This window comes from Carassius gibelio, chromosome A15 (genome assembly GCF_023724105.1).
Source record: "Carassius gibelio isolate Cgi1373 ecotype wild population from Czech Republic chromosome A15, carGib1.2-hapl.c, whole genome shotgun sequence".
Classification (NCBI taxonomy): domain Eukaryota; kingdom Metazoa; phylum Chordata; class Actinopteri; order Cypriniformes; family Cyprinidae; genus Carassius; species Carassius gibelio.
The window spans coordinates 21,119,744-21,143,175 of NC_068385.1; the positions used below are offsets into that span (position 1 = coordinate 21,119,744).

At 38.0% G+C, this 23,432-nt stretch overlaps 1 protein-coding gene across 2 annotated transcripts in view; it reads right to left on the reverse strand.

The window, feature by feature from the left end:
• The window catches only part of LOC128028690 (WD repeat-containing protein 62), a 35,258-nt gene extending 13,453 nt beyond the window's left edge, over window positions 1-21,805 (reverse strand). The window contains exons 1-24 of one of the 2 annotated variants that reach the window (XM_052615978.1): window positions 21,392-21,805; window positions 21,120-21,211; window positions 19,787-19,849; window positions 19,643-19,700; window positions 18,342-18,512; window positions 17,862-17,999; window positions 16,673-16,855; window positions 15,203-15,363; window positions 14,534-14,723; window positions 14,291-14,443; window positions 12,083-12,246; window positions 11,916-12,007; window positions 11,653-11,778; window positions 11,486-11,556; window positions 10,697-10,818; window positions 10,476-10,551; window positions 10,265-10,376; window positions 10,115-10,178; window positions 6,527-6,649; window positions 4,657-4,796; window positions 4,465-4,526; window positions 4,108-4,383; window positions 3,519-3,673; window positions 2,120-2,238 (exon numbers count right to left, since the gene is read on the reverse strand). In XM_052615978.1, coding sequence (XP_052471938.1) covers window positions 2,120-2,238; window positions 3,519-3,673; window positions 4,108-4,383; window positions 4,465-4,526; window positions 4,657-4,796; window positions 6,527-6,649; window positions 10,115-10,178; window positions 10,265-10,376; window positions 10,476-10,551; window positions 10,697-10,818; window positions 11,486-11,556; window positions 11,653-11,778; window positions 11,916-12,007; window positions 12,083-12,246; window positions 14,291-14,443; window positions 14,534-14,723; window positions 15,203-15,363; window positions 16,673-16,855; window positions 17,862-17,999; window positions 18,342-18,512; window positions 19,643-19,700; window positions 19,787-19,849; window positions 21,120-21,211; window positions 21,392-21,532 — 3,052 coding nt within the window. In that variant the 5' untranslated portion in view covers window positions 21,533-21,805. The remainder of the gene's footprint in view (window positions 1-2,119; window positions 2,239-3,518; window positions 3,674-4,107; window positions 4,384-4,464; window positions 4,527-4,656; window positions 4,797-6,526; window positions 6,650-10,114; window positions 10,179-10,264; window positions 10,377-10,475; window positions 10,552-10,696; window positions 10,819-11,485; window positions 11,557-11,652; window positions 11,779-11,915; window positions 12,008-12,082; window positions 12,247-14,290; window positions 14,444-14,533; window positions 14,724-15,202; window positions 15,364-16,672; window positions 16,856-17,861; window positions 18,000-18,341; window positions 18,513-19,642; window positions 19,701-19,786; window positions 19,850-21,119; window positions 21,212-21,391) is intronic. The other variant, XM_052615979.1, reaches the window with a different exon arrangement.
• Between the last annotated feature and the right edge of the window lie 1,627 nt (window positions 21,806-23,432).

A 23,432-nucleotide genomic window follows, 5' to 3' on the forward strand; every position in this document is an offset into this window, starting at 1 on the left:
TTGAATAATAACTATATATCGAATTTGACCTTTTAATTGAACTTAATGTGTCTGAATACATTATGCCATATTAAGTGTTACAGGAGGAAAACGCTTAACGAAAGACTTTGTGCATTGCGTTCATATTCTGCTGTTCTGTGGCTAAGGTCTGTGCTTGTCTTTTTCTTGCAGGACCCTGTACGTTATAGTACTAAATTAGTTTTAATCGTTTAATCACAACCACAGCATCTTGTCTCCAGTGGCAACATGCACAATTTGTGTTGATTGCAAGTGATGTCACAGGTAGCGGAGAGTGCAAGTAGCGATTGCAATTGACATTGTAATTTAGTTTATTTTTTCTTGTTTTCGCCACATGGCAACTGTTATAAAATGTTGGGAAATTCAAACAAAAAGTTATCAATAAATAGAACAAAATGAAAAATAAAGACTGCAAGTGACGTCGCTAGCAGAAGCAGTGTCTGAGAGTGCAACATAGACAGTAAAAGAAATGGACACAGCAACCCCATTGGAACTCAACTGAGAAAAATGAAGCCCAGTTTTAGCGTTTTTTAACACTTCCGTTTCTGACGCACAGACTCAAACGAAGCTTGATGACGTCAGCAACCTGTCTGACAGATGTAAATCTTCTAATAGCTGTGCGTGCAAACTGCCATCGTTAATCTTGCAGAGACGGCGAGCTTGAGCGGGGAGTTCTTTGTCTTGAGTGAGCAGGAGTAAGTATTCTGATTAATTATTTTGTATAGTATTTTAAAATGTAACGCCAGTACGCCATATTAAGTTAATTGCCTGCGAGCTTCTCCTCCTGTCTGTACGGTAATGCGACAGAGAGTCGAGTGGTTATGACGCAATAGTTAGCCTATTTTTTACAAAAACTGTTTATACAGGGCCATAATGTAACATAGAAGGTAATGGAGCCCTTTATACATTGTCGTGTATCTTTAGAAATAAATAATGGACAAATGGAGTCTTTAAACGCCTCAGATGTAAAGTTATTCGCTGTCAAAGTGACGCCAAAATGAATGGGAGTCAATGGGAATGCTAACGCAAGTGAAGTTCTGCTAAAAGATGGCGACACGCAGCCGACTTCAACTTCCGGTCGACTTCCTTGCCCCCTGGAGTGCAAGTGCAAGCCTGCAGCCAGACCCTTCTCCAATGGTCACCAAAAGCAGTTCATGTTCCAAATGGTTGCTGCTAGAAAATAAACTAAACAGCCTGAGAAGACAGGGCTCATTTCCCCAAAGAGTGTTTGTTTCTTTAGTTAGATTGCCATTTGTTTTAAGACAGTAATTTAAGTTGTATTGTGTGAAGTTAAGTTATAGTTTTATTAAAAAGTTCATTAAGTTAGAAACTCCTGGTCTCCTGTTTGTGCTATGGTAAGGTGTTATCTTTCGATTTCAATCTTTGTTTCCATATAGTACAAGGTGCCATATTAAATATTTTTTGATGTCTCTTATATTTGAATTTCTCAACATTCTTCTCACCACTGATAATGAATGGGTTTGGACTCAATTATGTCAGTGTTCCATTTTCATTCATTTTGGACACATCATACATTGAGTGACAGAACACTTCTCTTTTATCATATATTTACATATTTGGTATTGCTGGATTCAGCACAACCCCACCTTTCCAACAAGCCATCATATTTGTTTCTATGATAATGCCAGGCAAAGCAAGCACAAAGTAAATGAAAACATTCTGCATAGATATTAAATTTGTGCATGTCCGCTTATTTTAGATATGTGTTTACATGTCTCTTTTTATTCCATACATCAAGATATTCACATCCAGTCTTTTCTAGTAGTTAAATCAACTTCCTGACTACAAACATGTCAAGTTTCAAAGCTCTCAGAGCTTGTGTGATTGATCTGCATTAGTTTATATGCCTTAACTCCCATACGGACAGGCTATATTTTAGTCCTTTATTGGTTTTGTGGTGTATAACAATATCTGTTAATTTAACAATCTTAGCAGTAAAATATTTTTAGCCAAGAATCCATTTCATATATGGGAGACCTTAGAGATGAAGAAAAACATTGTTGGGTTTAGTTCTACCTCCGGTAGGGGTATCTCGAAAATTCAGGGGCATTGTCACTAGCCTAAGTGTAATATAACTCACGGTCATGGGGCTGGTCACTATGGGAGGCTGAACTAGCCGAACAAGCGCTATCTGGGCTCAGCTCTTCTTCTTCTGGGTCCTCATCTGCACCCTCACACAAAGCTTTAACATCAAACTCTCTGGAGGGAAGGAAAAAAAATTCTGATTACAAGGGACTTTCATTTAGCAATATTTAGTTTACTTTAAACTACTTTAGTTTCTCTGTAAATAAATGGAAGAAACAAGGTTGTATAAAGACTGTCACATGGATAAGTTGCTTGGTCCCACCCATATCTTGATTCCAGCACATCAACTTTTCATGAATAGTGTAAAATTACCTCCAACCAAACTAACTCGTGGGTGACTGGAAACAGTCATATCAAGCAAACACCGGGATTCCTCAGGGGTCGATGCCAGGCCCCCTTTTCCTTTCAGTAAATCCCCTTTCACACTGCACGCTGGTCCCAGAAAATTGGCAGAAAATTGACGGGTCGCCTTCTTTGTGAATAAGCAAACACTTCCCGGGATTGATTCCCGGATTGATGCCGGGTCGTGGGCCTAGTAACATTGCCGGGTTCAGTCCCGGAACGAGCGCTTTGTGAACAAAAGCTAGAACCAATGCCATAAAAACTGTGTCATACTGATGACGCACGTTATCGCGCAACTCTTTTAGCAGGTGTTTTGAAGGCAGATCAACGTTCGGACCAAAACATTTGCAAACCCTAATGAAGCCAAGATCATTTAGTTCCTCACTATCCACGCTGAAGCGGAGATCTTTCACCAGCTTAAGTGAAAGTTTAAAGACTCATCTTTTTCACCTGCACTTGACCAACTAACACTGGCACTTTTCCTTTTCTTGTCTTTTCATCTATATAAAAATAAAAAAAAATAACCTGGCTATGCTTTTTATACTAGACTAACTGAGACTTGTCATGACACTTGTATACTGTTGTTGCTCTCTTGTTGACCTGACTGCTTCTATTGTTCTCATTTGTAAGTCGCTTTGGATAAAAGCGTCTGCTAAATGATTAAATGTAAATGTAAGTTAACATGCCAAGTATTTTCGACTCGTACATTACACGTCACATCCTGATGTCACATGTCTTTACAGGAACCTTTACGGTTTGTGTGTGAACAAACGCACATATTCTGGGTAATCACTGGCAATGTGAAAGGATCAAAATTTAGCGACCCTGGAACAATTGCCGAGACACATTACCCATGTATTTTCCGGAATCGCAGTGTGAAAGGGGCTTTAGTCATCCAGGCATTTTTTTTATAAATTAAACCAAAAAAACAAAATTGCATTGCAGCATTTCTCATGTTGCTGGATATGTATCTGCCAAATGAATGAATGTAAATACACCTATTTCCTAAATTAAAAATGAACCAAGCCAAGATGCTGTTACAAGCAATTTACCCTTCTCCAGTGGACAGAGCTGTGCTATTGGCTGGGTACAAAATATAGCCCGTCTTCTCTGGTGAGCTGAGCTCTGGGTGGAAGTTCTCCTCTCCATGTGGCAACTGCAGAAAATCTGGCCCTTGGAGTGAAGAGCTAAACCCAACTTGGGAATCCTGTAACAAATGTTACAAAGTTTAATTATTAGGGATAATCATTTGTTTTGGAATTATTTGCAATATGTGCGAGTTTAAATTAGATAGACTGTATATCTGGTTAACGATTTAATACACAATACAATGCTGTAGTTTACATAACAGTAGAATGTTACTTCTTAAACAACAACTATTGACATTTTACCAGCAATATGACTCATCTGATTCCAATCTCTAACTGTGCAGACTACACATAGAGATTAGGGACATTCATTGTGAATGGCGCATTAAAGAACGGTTCACCCAAAAATTAAATTTGCTGAAAATTTACTCAGGCCCATCATGTAGAAAATATAGAGTTTGTTTCTTCATCAGAACAGAATTATCCCACGCGATGCAGCCATGCACAAAGACAGTCGGACACAAAAAACAGACACCAGCTTTGCATAACTAACACTGCAAATCTTTTCCTCCTCCTCTAGATCATCATCATCGTCGTCAACATCTTCATCCAGCAGGCTGTCCAAACTCTGCGGATGAAAGCGAGAGTCTTCCTCAAACTCTTCCTCTCCCACGGCTCTGCAGGGAGTGTGTGAGAGGGGAAGCTGCATGCTCTTCATCTCCAGTAATGTGCGGATGGCTAGTGGATCTGACTGCACTGCCCAGCGTCCCTGTGGCTGGTACTGAGCTCTACTAGCTATGCCACCACCACCATTTTCACCTCCTCCACCCTGTAACATCAAAGAGATCCATTAGTCATGAAAGAAAACAATATGCACAACATTTTTTTTTGATAACAGGAACATACATACCAGTCTACGAATCCACATGGGCATTTTGCCATTGGTTTGGAGCACCACTGAATCCACAGATGCTAAAGAAGAAAAGTCAAGCCCATTAAATTCCATTCAAAACTGCATTCTATACATTTTGCTTATGCACTTAATGTGACCAAGAGGCCCAAGACTTCTCAATATCACCAGAGAAGAGCTAAATCAACACACCATCAGTAGAATCAAGCCTGTCTGGAGTCCTGCAGTCCTCCACATCATCGTCTGGAGTCTCCTCTGGCATTAAGCTGCCCTCCTCTTCCTCCTCCGTGTGAGGCAAAGCACTACAGGGTACAGTGATGTAGGTCTCTCTCCTGAGCAACAGGAATTTAATTATAAAATAAATTAAATGAGACACTAATTTGAATTGCTGGCAATATTTTTTATCATACAGTATAACCCAAAATTAAATAAATATTTAAAAAAAAAGAAAAAAAAAAGAAAGAAATTCGTTAATATCTGCAAGATTCCTCATTGGAACATCGAAGGACTAGAATGCACAACAGCATATGCATCATATCCATTTTAGGGATGTTCATTTTAACTGTTTAACCATTAACCGACCATAAGAATATTTGACTGATTAATACAATCAGTTAAATGGTTTAAAAGGACATTTATTTATTTACTTTTTTTTTTCTGTAATTTATCTAAATATTTTAAAAGGTTTGCTGCATGGTTAAAATATGTTATGCTTATAAAAAAAAAAAGAAGTAAAAAATAAAATAAACTCGCATTAGTCACATTTTATTAATTTAATTCAGAAATGGGTCTAATGCCGATGCAAAATGATTACAAACATTATAATAAACACTTTAAACATAGCTAGACTATTTTAGCTCCCCTCACTCTACAACAAATCCTTTCAATTAACAGTATTTACAAAAAGAACAAGAATTTAAAATAAGCTATAGCTATATAAACAAGCCAAAACAAATTCAAATTGCTGGTTTCCTGTCTTATGTAAATTAATGTTTAAAATACTAATGTTTATTCAAAAATAAATAAATGTTTCCGTATTTGCAACACATTTGAATGTCAAAATATTATTCATTATGTAGCCTACTTCATCGTGTTCCAATATCCACGTAAAACAAAATGTTTTGCATTACAGCAGTATGGTGATAGCGCTTAACGATACAGATTTTACTAATATTTAAACTAAGCATAGCATTTTTTTCCATATGTTTCGACAATGTATTGTATTATGATAAATAACTTTTTTGGGTTTTGTTGTTTGCTGCTTTTTGTGAATGTAAAATGAATCCCTGGGAAACAAATGTTAGTATTTTTAAGGGGTCACAGACATTTTTCGTTTCTATTTTAATTCAATGATTTAAAATAATCGTGTTGGTTAACGATTAATAATCTGTTAACGAGCATCGGTTGTCAGTTAGGAAAAATTACAGAATGAACATCCATAATCCAATTTAATATATCTATATATATAGTCAGACGTGTAACCCAAAGGTTGCGAGTTTGAGTCTCAAGTCCAGCAAGGATTGTAGGTGGGGGGAGCTCTCTCTTCTACTCTCAATACCACGACTGAGGCGAGACCCTTGAGAAAGGGCCCAAATCCCCAACTGCTCCACAGACAACTCAGCAATATGGTTGTCCACTGGTCCAGGTGTGTGTTCGTTGTGTGTGTTCACTTTTGTGTGTGTGTGTGTGTGTGTGTGTGTGTGTGTGTGTATGTGCACTTGAATGGGTTAAATGCAGAGCACAATTTCCCAATATTGGACACCAAACCTCACTTCACTTTGACTTTACCGTTTCATTAGAGAAAAACTTCATGGTCTTCACAACAACCCTTCAAAATAAAACCTGACTCTGCTAAATGGATCCGACTCTGATCAAACCTATCCAACAGAAGCAGAATGGGAGTGGCCTAGGACAGAAATATGCCCAGTGCATTATGGGTGAAGTTTTCCTACATTCTTAGCAAAAGACAAGAGCATTTTTTCAATTTTCTTTAGTCAGCTGGCACTTTTTACATAAAAAACAAAACTCAAAATTCTACAGATCATATTTGCAGTGACTCTACCTGATGGCTTGCTGTTGGCTGGGGGCCTGTTGAACCCTCAGGCCTGCTTGCTGCTTCCTCTCTGCCAGCCTCTTCCTCATGGAGTTGGTCATCTGAGAGTCCAGCCGCCACACAAACACACAACTGGATACACACACAAACCCAAAGATTTGGGGAGTTCTTAAAGGGATATTCCACTCAAAAATTAAGATTGTGTCATTATTTGCTCACCCTCCTGCTTTCTTTTACGGAAAATAAAAGAAAGTTGGCAACCAAACAGTTTCGGTTCAGACTGACTTTCATTATATCCTTTATGTTCCACAGAACAAAAAAAATGTCATTCATTTGGAAAGGCATGAGTTAATGACAGAATTTGTATTTTTGTGTGAACCACTCCTTTTTACACACAATGAGGTAATTAGTGCTGCAACAACGCGTCGACGTCATCGATTACGTCGACTACAAAGATACGCGTCACACTGTTTGTTTACATCTCGCGTAATGGCATACTGGGAATGGAGAAAGTTGCATTCTATCACAAAAACAGAGACCACTGTTATCAAAACTATGGGAATACTTTAAACAGAGGACAAATAAAATGGCCCTTTGTTCCCTTTGCAAAACTGATATGGTGTACCACGGCAGCACAACTGCGATGCGCGAGCACCTCAGAGGAAAACATCTTGGCGCTCTCCGGTGTTACGGTTTAACTGGTTACCGTGTGATCTGGTGACCAACTTCCTGGTTCAGGTCTGATATTCTTGCGCTTGCGGTATTCTGAAAAGTTTAGTGCTGAGTCCCAATTCGCCTACTTATACTACGACCTAAAAGTATGTACTTTTTTTGTGAGGAAAAAGTACATACTTTTGAGTGTGTAGCAAAAGAGTATGCACGTTCTGGGACATACTTCGATGACGTCATGCAACGTGAACGACAACGTGGTTGCCTAGTTACGCACACCACAACTGTTAACGTTTAATTCATTCTTTATGTCCAATAAAATTTTATTTACTATTCCCATCTTTTTTTCTCATCGTTTTTTTTCACAATACATTTTACAATGTGTTCTTCTACCAAGTTGAGGAGTGAAGAAGCAGGGCTGGGTCGTTGTAGAACCAAACGCAGGTCATTTGTGAGGTGGCTGGTTCTGACGCTCATGTGCAATGTGTGTAACGAAATAAAATATAACTTTAATTAGGGTTAAACATTTGAATTCTTACACTTAAAAGCTGAGGGCGCATCTCTGCTGCTGCACCCGGCTGCCATGTTTACATCACCACAAAGCCATCGCAAAGCTCCTCCCTCCCGCACACAATGGGTTGTGGGCAATATTAGCACTTAGAGTGTGCATTGATCTGCACTTCGAATTCTAACCGGAAATAGTAGACCATCCGGGTATCTTTGGAATACTCTTTTCAACATACTACGATTTGGGACGTACTAATTCTAGTTTCGCATACTATCTAGGATGGATAGTATGCAAATTGGGACTCAGCACAGATGTTTTTAACTCGATGCGGTGCGGACGCGCCTGGAAAAAAAGAGTGCGTTGCGACCGCCCCGCTTCCATTATGAGCGCGCTTATTGCGCGACTACACTGGAAATGACGTGATATGTGAACGGCCCCTTAAAAGACAGCGCGCCGTGAGACAACAGTCACAAACCACCGAGCTACCCCGAATCAGCTCCAGATCTCTGGAAACCAAGCTAAACCATAGCAGAACCCTGACTACATTTTATGGTTTGTGATGCTAAAGAACATTTCATGACGTCTCAGACTACTTTATTATTTTATACTGTAAGAACTTCAACCACATTGGTTGAAAATGAATAAAGGTTGTACTTATATTTTTTTTTTTTTTGTAAAGTTCTCCAAAGGATTCATTAGCTAATTAAAAAAAAAGAACATTAGATTAATTATTTATTGTAGAAAAAATAATCGCTAGATTAGTCGACAGAAAAAATTATGGTTAGTTGCTGAAAAGAAAACTGAAAAGAAAACTAAGAATAAATGCAAGACGTTTAATTATAAACAAGCCCAAAATACACAGGGACTCTTATTTTGCAATGTATATGCTTTACTACTTCCAGTCGGAGTTATATTAAAAACTGTCATGGCTATTCCAAGCTCTATCATTGCAGTCAGCGGGTGTTGCATTGCTTCAGTCCGAAAGAAGTGAAATAAAAAGTGCCCAGCCATAAAAAAAACAAGTCTCTCACACGGCTCCAAGGGGTGGACAAAGGCCTTCTGTAGCGAATTGATGCATTTTTGTAAGAAAAAAAATATCTATATTCAAAACGTAATAATCACTTGAATCTAATTTGCGTTCACTGTTGTAATCGAAGCAGTTCCGAGGGAATGAGGTCAGCTTTGTGCATGCGCCGCTCAGAAGTGACCATAGACTGTATAAAAACATGGACGTAGTGTCCGTGACATCACCCATAGACTCTTGAAGTGTTTTAGAAGCCTAAAGTGTGCAGAGCGGGCCGCCGCCATCTTGGCGTGCGACTCTCCCGGACAATCAAAAATGGGCAAAAAAGCGAGAGCTAGTTGCTGAAGCCACGCCCACCTAGCGCGATGGCACCGTCATCAGCAGCAATCCACCTGTCACTCAAGTGGCCACGCCCTTAATTATGCAGAACTTTAAGTCTTAATATAATTTAAACGGATGAGTTATAAAAAAAAAAATTCACCCCCCTCACAATTGTCATGAAGGGCAAAATCTGCTATTTAGACCAAAATAATTTTTTGAACCAGGCTGTAAACCTGTTTTTTCCTGCTGTAAAGTTGAGCATTTTAACATGGGGAGTCTATGGCATTGACTCCCTTTTGCAGCCAGCCTCAAGTGGCCAGTCAATGAATTGCAGATTTAGTCACTTCCTTGTTGGCTTCAAATATGGATATTTAAAACAATAAATGGAGCCATGCAAGACCATTTTTTAAGGATGAGGGCTTTTTATTTCACTTCTTTTGGACTGAAGCAATGCATCCCCCGCTGAGGGCAATGATAGAGCATGGAATAGCCAGGACCATTTTTATTCTAACTCCTACTGGATTCATCTGAAAGAAGAAAGTCATATACAGCTAGGATGCCCTGGGGGTGAGTAAAACAGCCTATTTATAATTTTTGGGTGAACTAACCCTTTAACATCAACATATTGAAATACAAATACCATTAATTAGTCAAAATTCATCAGCAGTAGATCATAAACAACTGCTTGGCATAAAAGCACAATTATTCATTGACCGCAAACTTCTGTGAAACCTTGAGACTATATAATATTTAATACAGAACATTTTGACTTTGAACAATCAGTGCTCACATTAATTTATCCAAACTTTTGAAGCTAAATAATCATATTAGTGTCACGTTTCCTGTTTTCCACACCCAAATTAAAAACCGCATAAAATTCAATTCAAGATAATGGTTATAACATTTAAGACTTTATGGCTTTATACTTTACTAAATATTTTATATGTATGATATATGAGGAATGTATACAAATTGTTCCATGTAGTTTAATTGTTCCTATATTTTATACTGTAGAAAAACATTAGATCAATAATGAAAATGAAGTAGTAAAATATAAACAGATTTAAAGATGTACCTGTCACCAGAGACAGTGATCAGATGCCTGCAGTCCTGGCTGAACTTCATACCTGTAACAATTTCTGAGCGGGGATAAAAGTTTGTTCAACAATAAGGAGATTTATGCGGGAAAAGAATGAATTCATATTAAGAAAAAAAACAATCTTACCTGAATGTCCAAATAAGGCGGCTACACATTCGCCTGACTCGTAGTCAAAGATACAGATATTTTTGTCTGAACAACTGGTGGCCAGAAACATCCCAGAGGGATCCAACTGAACCTGAGAGCAAAAACACAAAGTCACTGCCAAAAATGAAAAGATTTTTTTTAACGAAAGCATGAACTACCATAAAAAGCATTATTCCCATCATACACAAACCTTAAGCAGTGTCCCATCATCATTCAGGGAGCCCTTGAAACATTTCTTCATCTTGCCACTCTGCACATTGTACACTCTGAAAATTTAAAAGAGGCTTTAAAATGGCATTTATGCAAATAACTCAATTTATTATCGTAGTATCAGTGTTAAAAATGTTAAATACAAACAGACCAATACAAATGTATAAGTAGAAGGAAGAAAGAGATCACACAAAGCCCTACCGAATGTTGCGGTCCTGGCAGGCGATGGCCGTGTGTGTGCGTGTGGCGTCCAGGTCCATGTCATACAGAGTGCTCTTCTCCACGATGTGATGGGATCGGGAGAAGTTCAAGCCCTCCGAGGTCTTTCAGAAGAGACACACAAACAGATGAAATCTAATGCAAAGCAAAGTTTATTGAGCAACCATCTCACATGTCCACTGCCATTTTATTTTTTTCCCCAAATTCCAATCTCATTTTTTATATATTTAATGGTTTAATTAAATGTAATTAAATCAAAAGGTGTATCTGATTTATTTAAACTGAAACACAATCTAACAACAATATTATAAAGTTTACCAAAAGTTATTTTTTAGGGCTCTATTTTTCCCAAATTCTGTTTTTCCATTGAATTTTTTTTCTGAATTTAATTTTATTGGTTTAATTCCATTTTAATAACGAAAATAATGTCTAATCAATTAGTTATCTTTTTATTTATTTATTTATTTTTATTTATGCACATGGCTACTGCTAAAATTAAAAGAAAAATTGAATAAAAATAATTAATTATGGGGAATATAATTAATATTAAAGATTAATACATTATATTTATCAGAGGCTTAACATAAATGAAATAACTGTTGAATATCTCCAGAATCATGGCAATATTTTGAATTCTCTGCTCCAGGGCAGCCCATTTATCACTGAACAATCTCTACACTATCTATGTAGCAGATATAAGAAGAAACATCTATAATATAGCAGCAGTAACACAAACAAAAAATAAATGAAATGTATTTCCAACATCTTCACCTTTTCAGCAGATCGAAAATAGATGCTCTTGTCGGCCCCACAGCTGACCATACACAGCTCTGAACTCAGTCCTACAAATACACATGCATCACACGCTTGAGAAATGTCTTCATCTGAATCTTGAAGAGCATTTATGATCATTAAGTGTTTGTCTATTGTAAACTCACCTGTAAACTTGATGGCAGTGATGGAGGCCGAATGATCGTAAACCGTCTGCACTAGATTGCATTTCTTCTCCATGTCAAAGATGTGAATGAGCCGATCACGACTGGCAGAAGCCAACAGATGCAAACCTGGCAGGAGAAACACACTCATATACACTGACCATACACTGTAGTTTTTTACAGCCCCAGATTTCAACTCAAATTAAATGTAATTGTTTGTGCAACACATTATATGCATTTGGAGACAAAAAGACCAGTCTCGTTACCAGACTCAGTCGGGGAGAAGGCTAGACACAAGACCTCCGAATCATGAGCCTCGATTTTCTGCAGCTCGTCCATGAAATGCAAGCCAAAGATCCTGCAGAAGTGAGCGATGGTTCAGCGTATGTTCAGTTATGATTTAGTTCTCTGCACAGATCCTCATTCCTCTCACCTCAGGTTCCCACTGCGGTCTCCAGCAGCCAAAAGTTGGCCATCTGGGCTGATTTCCAGCACCCTGATCCCAGATTTACCATCCTGGCTTGCCCCCTCGGCTTTCTCAGCCTCAGCTTTGAGGTACTGCGTGTCCTCATCCACATACACGATCCGTGCGATATCCTGAAGAGATTCACACGCATCCAAATCAGTGAAGACTAGAGACTAGAATTACTCTCCCTCACATCGTTCCAAACCCACAAACCTTTAGACTTCAAGACACAAACTAAGAAATTTTTATTGAAATCTGAGAGATATTTGTACCTCGACTGAAATTTTATTTCACCAAAATAAAATAAAAAAATGCATAAAGACAGTAAAAGTAATACAAATGAATAAGCAGCTTAAGTCTTCAGAAACAGATTTATTAAGAGAAAGTTGCTTGAAAGACTTTTGGAAATTTCATTTTTGGGTGAGCCATCAAAATATATTGGTGTCATAATTTTATCTCAGTTATAAAAAAAAGAAATAAAAAAAAAGAACAAAAGATACACATGACCAAAAAAAAACAAAGTTCTTTATTTTCAGATACAGTAGTATTTATCAGTAGCATTCAAGAAATTGAATAAATATGAAAAAAACACTAATACAGTTGCTTTAATAAGAATTAATGTATAATTTATACAGTGAAGTGTGTATAAAGTTCTTCAGTCAAGAGCAGCGAGTGATTTTTCTGTACTGTGTTGTATTATTAACATCAAAGTGATTAAAAATCATTTATTCACTCTCACGTTGTTCTAAACCTGAATGGGTTTCTTTCTTCTGTTGAGCATAAGTTATATTGAAGAATGAAACAGTTGCTGATCCCCATTGACTTCCATATTATCATTTTTTTGGGGTCAATGGGGACCAGCAACATTTAGTTACCATTATTCTTTAAAATATCTTCTTTTGTGTTCAACACGAGAAAGAAATTAATGCAGGTTTGGGACAACATGAGAGAGAGTAAATGATGACAGAAGTCAGAAATTTCCGTCCAAATTTTTCGCACTTTGAAAAATAAATACGACCTCATGTTGTGTCAATCATGTTTACACACTGCCTCAGAAACTTTCGTCCGAAAAAACTGAAAAATGCATGCAAAAATTTCGGACTCCATGTGCAAAGAGCTTCAGTCTGCTGTCACTTTAAAGGGTTAGTTCGCCCAAAAATGAACATTAGGCTGTTTTACTCACCCTCGAGGCATCCGAGGTGTATATGACTGCCTTCTTTCAGACGAATCCAGTCAGAGTTATATTAAAAATTGTCCTGGCTATTCCAGGCTCTATCATTGCAGTCAGAGGGTGTTGCAGTTGAACAGTCTACAAGTCGTCAAATAAAGCGCGTGCATCCATAATAAAACTTACATCACACGGCTCCAGGGCATAAATAAAGGCATCTTGAAGTAAATATATGTGTTTTTGAATGAAAAATATCCATGTTTTAAACGTAATAAACACTTTACTCTCACTTCCTGTATCTGACATACACAGAAGATGTCCCGGTGGATGAAGCAGCGTGCCTCTGAGATATGCTACTCTCATGAGTCTGAGTATAGGAGCAAAGGAAGCAAAGTTTCCTTGCTTTAGCAAAGGAAAACCAGGGCTGCACTTGGTTTTTAATCGAAATCCTCTGACATTTTTCTTTGCAGATCCTCGGTTTGTACTTCTAATTCGTGACTGGAGTTTTGTTTTGTTCTCTCTCCGCATTCGTCACTAATCACGCTACGCTGCCATCCTACATCATATGACATAAGTACATGACAGATAACAGAAGAGAGAGAAAAGTGTTTTATTCACCCTCTGGAGCCGTGTGATGTACGTTTTATTATGGATGCACGCGCTTTATTTGACGACTTTGGACTGTTCATCTGCAACACCCTCTGACTGCAATGATAGAGTATTATTATTAATACTTAATATAACTCTGAATGGATTCGTCTGAAAGAAGAAAGTCGAGTTGCACACATCTAATGTACAGGTCCGCATCAGTTTCTCTCAACCGTTTGTTTTCACTTTAGACATAACCAATTGTGTTTACCCTGTGGTTTTCTGACAGTATTAGTGAAATCAGATGTGAAAGATAACGGAGTCCAGTAACCAGGCGCTCTTTCGTGGGTGCACGCTTGTACCCGCTCCGCACAAGGACAGGGCATGACCGTAATGTTCTGTCTAGCAGTAGTCAGTACCTGGCTGTAAAGGTTGTGGCGAAGGCCCTGTCCTGAGGCTTGACTCTGCGTGGACTCGCTCTTCCACAGGCGGATGGTGTTATCGGATGAGCAGGTGAAGAAAGAGCCGGGTGACAAACAGGCCGCAGATGAATCTTCAAGCTCAGGGTAGGTCTGCAGAGAATACTGATGCATTAATAAACTGCCCCATAGCGTATCATTCATCTGATAATCTCAACATGAACTGGTTCGTCTCTCACACACCTCCACACTCCACACACATCCGCTGTGGTACAGAGCGGAGTAGACCTTCCCTACGCTTCGAATGTCCCGCACGTCCCATACGTACACACTGTGGTCATTATACACACACGTCAAGTGCCTTTTTACAGGGTCAAAGGTTAAAGCCAGGGTATCTGGATACTGGGCTTCTGGGTTGGAGCCAAACAAATGCCTATGAAAAGAATCAATGAAAAATGCATTCAATATTCAAAATTTAAGTTTTAGTGGAGTGAGGGAAACTTAAATACAAATTTATATTGTTTAAAACAATTGTAAATGTTTAATGTACCAGCATTTTACATTCCATTTCACAATTTAAGCAATATTTTTTTTTGCCTCAACTATGCAATTCCAACCTGTCACGAGTATCCCCAAAAATATGGGACACCTGTATCTATATTAGTTTTTTCAGTTCAAGTTGCTGTTCACACAGTACGTATGCATGCTTTCAAAAAAGCAAGTGGTGTGTAACAATAAGGAACAAAAACAGCGGTCTCTAGCATGCCACTGGCATGCAACCACACAATAATGTGTTTAAATAGCAAAGAAAGGAAACAAATGTGTGTTTGTGTGAGTGATTAAAGATATCAACAGATACAGTACTAGTTGCAGCTGTATTCCACTCCTCATTGGTCCAGGCTTGTCTCTTACCCTGGCTGGGTGCCCTGGGACACATCTACTCCCAAGCAGTGCGGCCGGTGCAGGGTGCTGATGTAACGCAGGTCCTGAGGACTGAACACACGCACTGTGCCATCTGCACAGCCGCAGAAAACAAACGCCTCGCTCACCGATAAACACTGTGCTGATGTCGTCTACAACAGCAAAACAAAGACACATGACAGGATGCTTTCTGAAGAACATCCAATAAATCATGTCCTACTTGGCTCCAAGACGTGCTGTGCATTCAATATTTGAATTTCTTATACTGGCATTAAAGAAATAGTTCACCCAGAAATCATTCACTGAAAATGTAGGCAGGCCATCCAAGATATAGATGCACTAGTTCATACTGAACAGATTTGAGACATGCATTACATCACTTGCTCTTTGGATGCTCTGCAGTGAATGGGTGCATCAAGAGAGTGCTAACCGCTGATAAAAACACCACAATACTCCACTTCCGTCCATCAATTAATGCCTTGAGAAGTGAAAAATAAATGTTTGGTAAGAAATCCATCAAGAAGGCATTTTAACTTTAAAACATTGCTTCTAGCCAAAATGCCAGAATAATCAAGAACAATGCTTCCTCCAATGAAAAGGTCCATCCCCTGTTGTCCTCTCACTTCAAAATCCACTGACATATTCGTTTATAACTGTAGTCACTTGTAAACAGCGTTTTCTCTGTGCGTATTTCTCTCCTGATTCAGACAAGATGACTGGAAAAAGCAATATCGTGGATAGAGGAATAAAAAAATAAAACCTTTTCATGATAAATTTATTAGATGAACTGAAAGAAAACGCTTCACTTCACAATATAACTAATTGATGGACTGGAGTGGTGTGGATTATTGTAGAGTTTTATCCGCTGTTTAGACTCTTTCTGACGGCACCCATTCACTTCAATCATAAAAAGTGTCCCACATGGCTCCGAGGGGGGAATAAAAGCCTCCCTGTAGTGCATCAATGTGTTTTCGTAAAAAATAAAATAAAAAAAAATCCATATTTAAAACTTCATAAACAAATCACTAGCTTCCGCTAACTGTCGTACACACATTCACAATAGAACTTATTTCTGTGAATCATGTACAATAGCTGGCGGGCACTAGAGATTATGGTGTCTAAAATGTTAAATATGGATTTTTTTTTCCTTACAAAAACACATTAATTCGCTACAGGATGCCTTTATAAACCCCCCCGGAGCCACGTGGGACACTTTTTATGATTCATGAATGCACTTTATTGAACTTCTTTTGGACCATTGCCAATATAAAGCTTGGAAGAGCCAGGATTTTGTTGTTGTTGTTGTTTTTTATATATATATAACTTTGATTGGATTTGTCTGAAAGAAGAAAGTCGAATACAACTAGGATGGCTTGAGGTTAAGTAAATCATGAGCTAATTTTCATTTTTGGGTGAACTATGGCTTCAAGCAATGACAGAGGGGCACAGTGTGTTCCTTGCCTTGAGATCGACCCAGGAATCCAGTTGTCTGTTGCTGTTGAACTGGCACAGCAGACCCGTGTGTGTGATGCAGAAGGTGCTGCTGGCCATAGAGCCACGGCCACACGCCAGACCACAGAACTGACTGTTCTGGTGCTCCCCGAGCAGCCCTGAGCGACCAATCAGAGGCACGGTGCTGTTCACCTGGAGGAGCCAATCAGTACAACATGATCAGCAACAACAGAGGATCTTCACAAACGCTTCCAGAAGAAACGAGGCAAGACAACAAACCCACAGCCACAGAAGGATGTGGGCAAACACAGGAAATGAAGTTATGAATCAAGAACTTTTTACATCTAGACTAGGGATGATACGATTCACTCAAATCACGATGCAATAAAATTCACAATAATGATTTGGCGATAACGTTGTCAAGCATTAATTTTGTGTCACACTTGATAAATTGTTTTGGTGTAGGGTGCAGACTCTTCTTCTAGTGTTTTATTCAGTCAATTAGTCAGTAATCATTTAGTTAACTATACTGGATTAGTTTCAGATCAACAATACATTTTTTCCAGGCATGTATACACACACAAACATGTATGAAAAAAAATTATCAAACACACATACGAAAGCATAAAAATGTAGAAAATATATATTATTTGTATACGTATTTGTTTAGTATTGTTTTTCATGCATTGGGTTTTAATGACTCATTTGTGAGTTATTGCAATTGAATGATTGAGAGATCAAAAAGCCTGTTGTTTCATATTTGACATTCACTTTTTTTTATGTTAAAAGTAAATGTTATTCTTACTTTTACATAAGTCTCACAGCAAAAAGACAAACGGCCTCACTGCCTCTATGTATTTAGTCATTTTAAAGGCTGTTGTTCGCTTAGGTCTATTTTTATTACAACAAAAAAACCTAATTATAATTATCCGATTACTCAGTTAATCGTCAGAATAATCGACCGATTAATCAATTATTAAAATAACCGCTAGTGACAGCTGTAAGTGTGTGTATCAGTGCTTTTTGAACATTTCCAGCACATTTTAACAATACCATGAATAACAGTTTGGACTGACACATTATTTAAGAGATTTAAGTACTGCATAACTTTTGTAGATCTCAGCCAGGTTGCAGACCCCTGGCATATATGAAAAGTAAAGAAGTAAATAAGGCTGTAGAAATATGTCAAATGTCTCACCCGTCTTTCCTTTGAGGCATCAAGGTACCAGAACTTCACATGTCTGTTCCCTGCGGTCACGAAGTAGCTGTTGTCCTCCGAGAAAGACACCGCAAGCACGCGGCTGGACACCTTATTGGATGCAATCACAGTCCCCTTCTACAAGCAGGGAACAGATGGAAAAGCATTATCTCTTAAACATTCTTGTAAACCAAACTCAGTGTTCACCGCTCCCTATGAGCTGAGAACAAGATATCTGTTCAAGTTCAATGTACTTGACAAAATGCATTCATTCGGGAACATCCCACAACATCATCACAAAAAGTCGATAACAGACAAGTTGCTACTTTGTGAGGGACGTGTCAATTTGAAACATGGCCAAAACTCTAATCTATAATGTATAATATTACATAATACAGTAGAATAAAAAATATATATCTTTGTAATATTATCAAAATCCAATATCAGGTCCGTGGCAGCTGGCTGTGACTGTGTGCCCACCTTCCACTCCCAGACGTTGACCGTCCTGTCGTGCTGGTATCCCACAGACACTATGTAGCTTCCGTTGGGGGAGAACGACACACACGCCACCCCGTACTTATGGCCCTGGACCTCTGCCACCTGTGTCCGCTCTGCCACGTCCCACACCCGCACACAGGGCATGTGCCCGCTCTGCCCAGCAACAGGGAAAGAGACACGGACCAATGAACGACAGCGATGCACAAAATCAGAATCATAAAATTCTTTAGTGCAGAGTTGCTGAACCACTCCCCCTTTTTTTTTCAATTGTTATTTTTATTTCAATTGTAAATAATTCTCTCTTTCAAATGTTTCGTTCCCATTTAAATTCATTTCTACTGCAAATAATGAGATCTGATGTCAGCGATTGAAACATACCAACTGCAAATCAAACCAACTAAATCTCTCAAGATGATTCAATAACACCAAAATCAGCATCACTTCACTGAGAATACTAAAGTTCAGAAGTTCAGATCACGGAGTCAGTGCAAAAAGTAAATCAAAGTTGAGTGAACCTTTTTTTAATGGAGTTATATCTGTGTAGCATCTCTCTCTCTCTCTCTCTCTCTCTCTCTCTCTCTCTCTATATATATATATATATATATTATATAGTTATAGAACTGTTTCTATATACATAATTAACATTTGAATTAATAGTTTTAATTTTAGTCCATTTTTGTCATTCGCAAGATTATTTTTCAATCTTAATGAATGGGAAACTAATTACATTTAACATGACTTTATAAAAAAAGAAAATGTACCTTGTACCTTATTATTTAATTTAGAAAAATGCATTATGTAATTGGAGTATTTTATCCATACGCACATTAGAAATGGTATATAGTACTAGTAATATACCAAATTTTATTTGGATTTTCATTTACTTCTAGTGTTCAATGATGAAAAGCATAGGTGGAGTAGAGGCTTATAAATAAAACTGTGTATCAGAAAGTAGGACAACATGTGCCTTCCACGAGTTCAGATGGTGACTAATGCTCATCTAGAAGCAGCTGCTGTGATACGAAGATAACACAGGAATCTTCAGATTACACTCAAGCATTTGTGATCTGCTGTCGCTACAACCATCCTCTGTTGGTGTACCAAGCTGGGACAGACAGTGTGCCTCAACATGACGAGCAGGGAGCCGGAATGTGTCGGAGCAGCCCAGTCAAATCTCCTTTACAACATATACATCATAACCATACCAATCAATGAGCGACTGCCTCCTGTCCCTCTTACACGCTGCACACAAGGACGTTTAGCACAGTCGTCAGAGCACTTACCTCACCAGACACCAAGTATTTTCCATTCTGTGAGAAAGCCAAGGCACTGAAGGTTTTCCTGGGCAACAAGCACATGATTTGGACCTAATTAAGTTATAGTGTACAAGATAATGCTGTGGCATTAAAGATACGAATGTTATTTACCTGGATGTGTTAAATATGTGAGTCTGCTTGTTCTTCTTTGGGCTCAGGATGACAATAACACAACTGAAACATACACCACCAACGCATTAGTTTACAGACGATGCATTATTGTATGTATGTATATATAAACACACACACACACGTTTGAATAAAAAAATACTTTGGTAAGCTGTTCATTTTAAAGAAGTCTCTTATGCTCATTTAGGCTGGATTTATTTAATCAAAATACATTAAAAAGAGACATATTGCTAAATATTACGATTTAAAATAACTATTTCCTATTGTAATTATTTTAATATTGGCTGGTTTGGTGCTTAAGAAACATTTCCTAATGTTGAAAAATGTAATATTTAATATGACATAATGTGTCTTTAATATGAGAAACGGGTTTAAAATACTTGATCGAATTAATGAATCTTTACTGAATAATAATGAAAAGAGAAACGCATTACTGACCCTAAACTAGTGAACAGAGGTGGAAGTCCCACCTAAAAACTCAAGCTTCTCTTGAACACACAGGTGTCCAAACTTAATTAAAGGTTAAAGTTCATCAAAATGTGTAATTCCAAACCTCTATAACTATTAGTCTGTGGAAAAAATAGGTCGATATCTGAAGAATGTCTGCAGGCTTCTCCATATAATGAAAGTGAATGGGGACTGGAGAAACACGGAAGAAAAAGCACAATAAAAGTCTGTAAAACTCTTCTCTAAACAGCTTTCAGTCTTAAATGTCATTAGAAATGAAAAAATATATATTAAACCAGAATTTAAGTTGTTATAAGCTCCCAAACTGACAAAAAGAAAACGCATATTGCACCAAATGCACTATTGAGTCCCACATGTCTCACGATTAACCATCATTGGATAAACCATATTTGACAGCTACAGCGAAAGATTTCATTATTTGTCTGTTTAACACAATTAAAATATGGTTCCAGAGGACTGCAAATATAGCGCACAAAACATATGCACTACTTTACATCCCCTGACAGCACACGGACATCATGGAGACGTCTATTTGACTTCTACAAGACGTAGTTTTCATCTGTAGTACGTCTATGGGACGTTTCTATCAGAAGTCAAATAGATGTTTCAAGGATTGTCTTTTTGTTCATGATTTAAAATGCATGTAAAACTGACATCTTAAAGCAGACATCATGCAAATGCACGTGTGCTATCTGTTTTGTTTTGTTGTCAGTTCTTGACAACTCCAGTCCCCGTTCACTTCCATTAGAAGGTGAGTAGATCTTTTTTTTTTGTATTATTATCTTAAGTGAACTATTCCTTAAAGTATGGACTTGGACACATAACACATGTATAGAGACGGTCGTACCCTGCTGGATAAGCCACTAAACCAGTGTTGGGCTCACAGGTTAAAGCACTGCTGCTGGAGGCAGTGATGCCCAGGACCTTCTCCAACACGACCTGCAATCACAACAACTTCAACTGTGGCATGCAGAAATGGTTTCTGAACACAAACACTAATAAACTGCGTCAAAAAGTTGGTTGCGTAAGACTGAACGTAAAAACAGGAAGACTCGTGCGGTCTCTGGCCTGCTCTAAACTAGCTTTCCAGTTAACACAGCAGCAGCAGCAGCATCATACCCGGTTGTGGATGTCTCTTCTGTTGCTCTGTCGTGTCTTTCTCCTCATGTTCGCTGCTGTTGAAGTGCTGCTGCTGCTGTTGTTGACTTTCTTTGCTCGAGAAGTCAAACAACTTGCGTTTAGACTCGCTCCATCCGCCATAGTGTAACGTAACACTCTTCTTTAAAACGGTCCAATAGATAATCCAAGCTCTGTAATCACATATTAGTTTGCATTTAAAACGAGTTCAATGCTGTCCATTAATCTAAAACGCGAATGTGCTGCTCTTTTATACTCCGGCAGACTTTTTAATACTGATCGCGGGTCAGAAGTTTTAATTCAGCGAGCAGGATGAACTTTTATGAAAGCGAAACTTCGACACTGTATACAGCTGTAAGCGATGAAGTGCGTGTTACGTGATCTGACGCTGTTTCAAACTTACACCGTCTCCTGTGATTGGATGAATCGCGCTCGGGAGGCGGGACCTTTCTTTTATTCCACTCGCCGTTGGTCAATTTAATAAGACATCATTTAAACATACTCGTCAAGCATAAAGAAAATTAAAGGAAGAATAATCAAAAAAAATTCAAAATTACAGTTACAGAAACGGTTTCAAACATCATTGCATGAAAAAGCTATTTACATAAACCATTAAATATAACTGCATGTATGATACTAAGTATTTTCATTCAGTGATTTTTTTTTTCATTAAAATATTGCATTACTTCCTAAAAGAGTAACCAATTAGGTTAGTTCATTTTTTAATGCGTTATGTTACTTTTGCGTTCCTTTTTCTCATTCGCATTGGCCTAATATTTCTCTCTTTAGAAAACGAGAGAGAGAATGTTATGTTTAAGTCATTTTTGATTAACTGAACCTGAAACTAAAGAAAAAGATTAAAAACGCTTCTAGATAGTCTTTGTGACATTAAAGCTTAAGAAAAGAACAATAAATATTTTATGCAGTGGATATTTATTTCCATTTGTTTATGTAGGGGTCCTCGTCCCACATAGCAAACGGACTTGCCCCACATGTCGCCTCAAGGTGGCACTGCTGGCCTCCTGTCGGCAATGGCATGTACCCTTTCAGCCAGAGCTGGGCCAAGTGTGGCCCGGATCTGGGCCAGAAGACATTTGCTATATGGGGTAGTCCAAAAATCTGGTTTGCCATTGATGAGAAACTATAGATACAAAGAAGAAGCAACACCAAGAAGAAACTAAACCCACAATGCTCTATTCAATACTTCATTTAAAGTGACAACAGACAGACTGCTGAGTAACTGCCATTAAACCACATTATCACAATAAATGTGTCGGTCTATATCAATTTTAATGCTGGAAAATCAGATGTACATAAAAATTCTGAAATTAAATGAACACTTATTTCATTCGTAAAGAGAATATGGATATTAAAATTATGTCAGAGTTTGGCATGGTTTTGATCTGATAATCTCAAAACATTCAGATGTCGCGTGATTTTTGGACGTATCAGCATCAATCTCTCAATCATGAACTATTAAAACCATGCTATAATAAAAACAATCATTGCAATCATTTTTTTTTTTTTACTATTTTGCAAAATAATGTAAGCTGATAAACAAAGCAGCATGTCGAGTCCCTTTCACTCTTCCAGAGCCAGAATAAACACATTAAATGTTTAGTTAGGGGGGAAAAAAATGTGTCAAAACATGCAATCTGTGTGTCTAACATTCATCTAGTTTCCTCAAGAACTGGCCATGTACACTACTGTTCAAACGTTTGGGGTTGGAGAGATTTATTTTTTAATGTTTTTAAAAGAAGTCACTTTTGCTCTTCAAGGCTGCATTTACTTGATTAAATCTACAGAAAAAAATGTTTATTGTGAAACAAAAACAATGATGCCAAGCACTGCAGGAGCACAATAGTTTCTGTGGGTGCAGTTTCAGCTGGGCTCCTTGTATATATATCAGTAACATTCATGTAATTTAGGCTTTGCAAAGATGCTGTTGAAAAGGTTATTAGATATGCGTTAATAATTAAATAAATCAAATATAACATTCAAATAAAAATAAAAAACTGGGCTG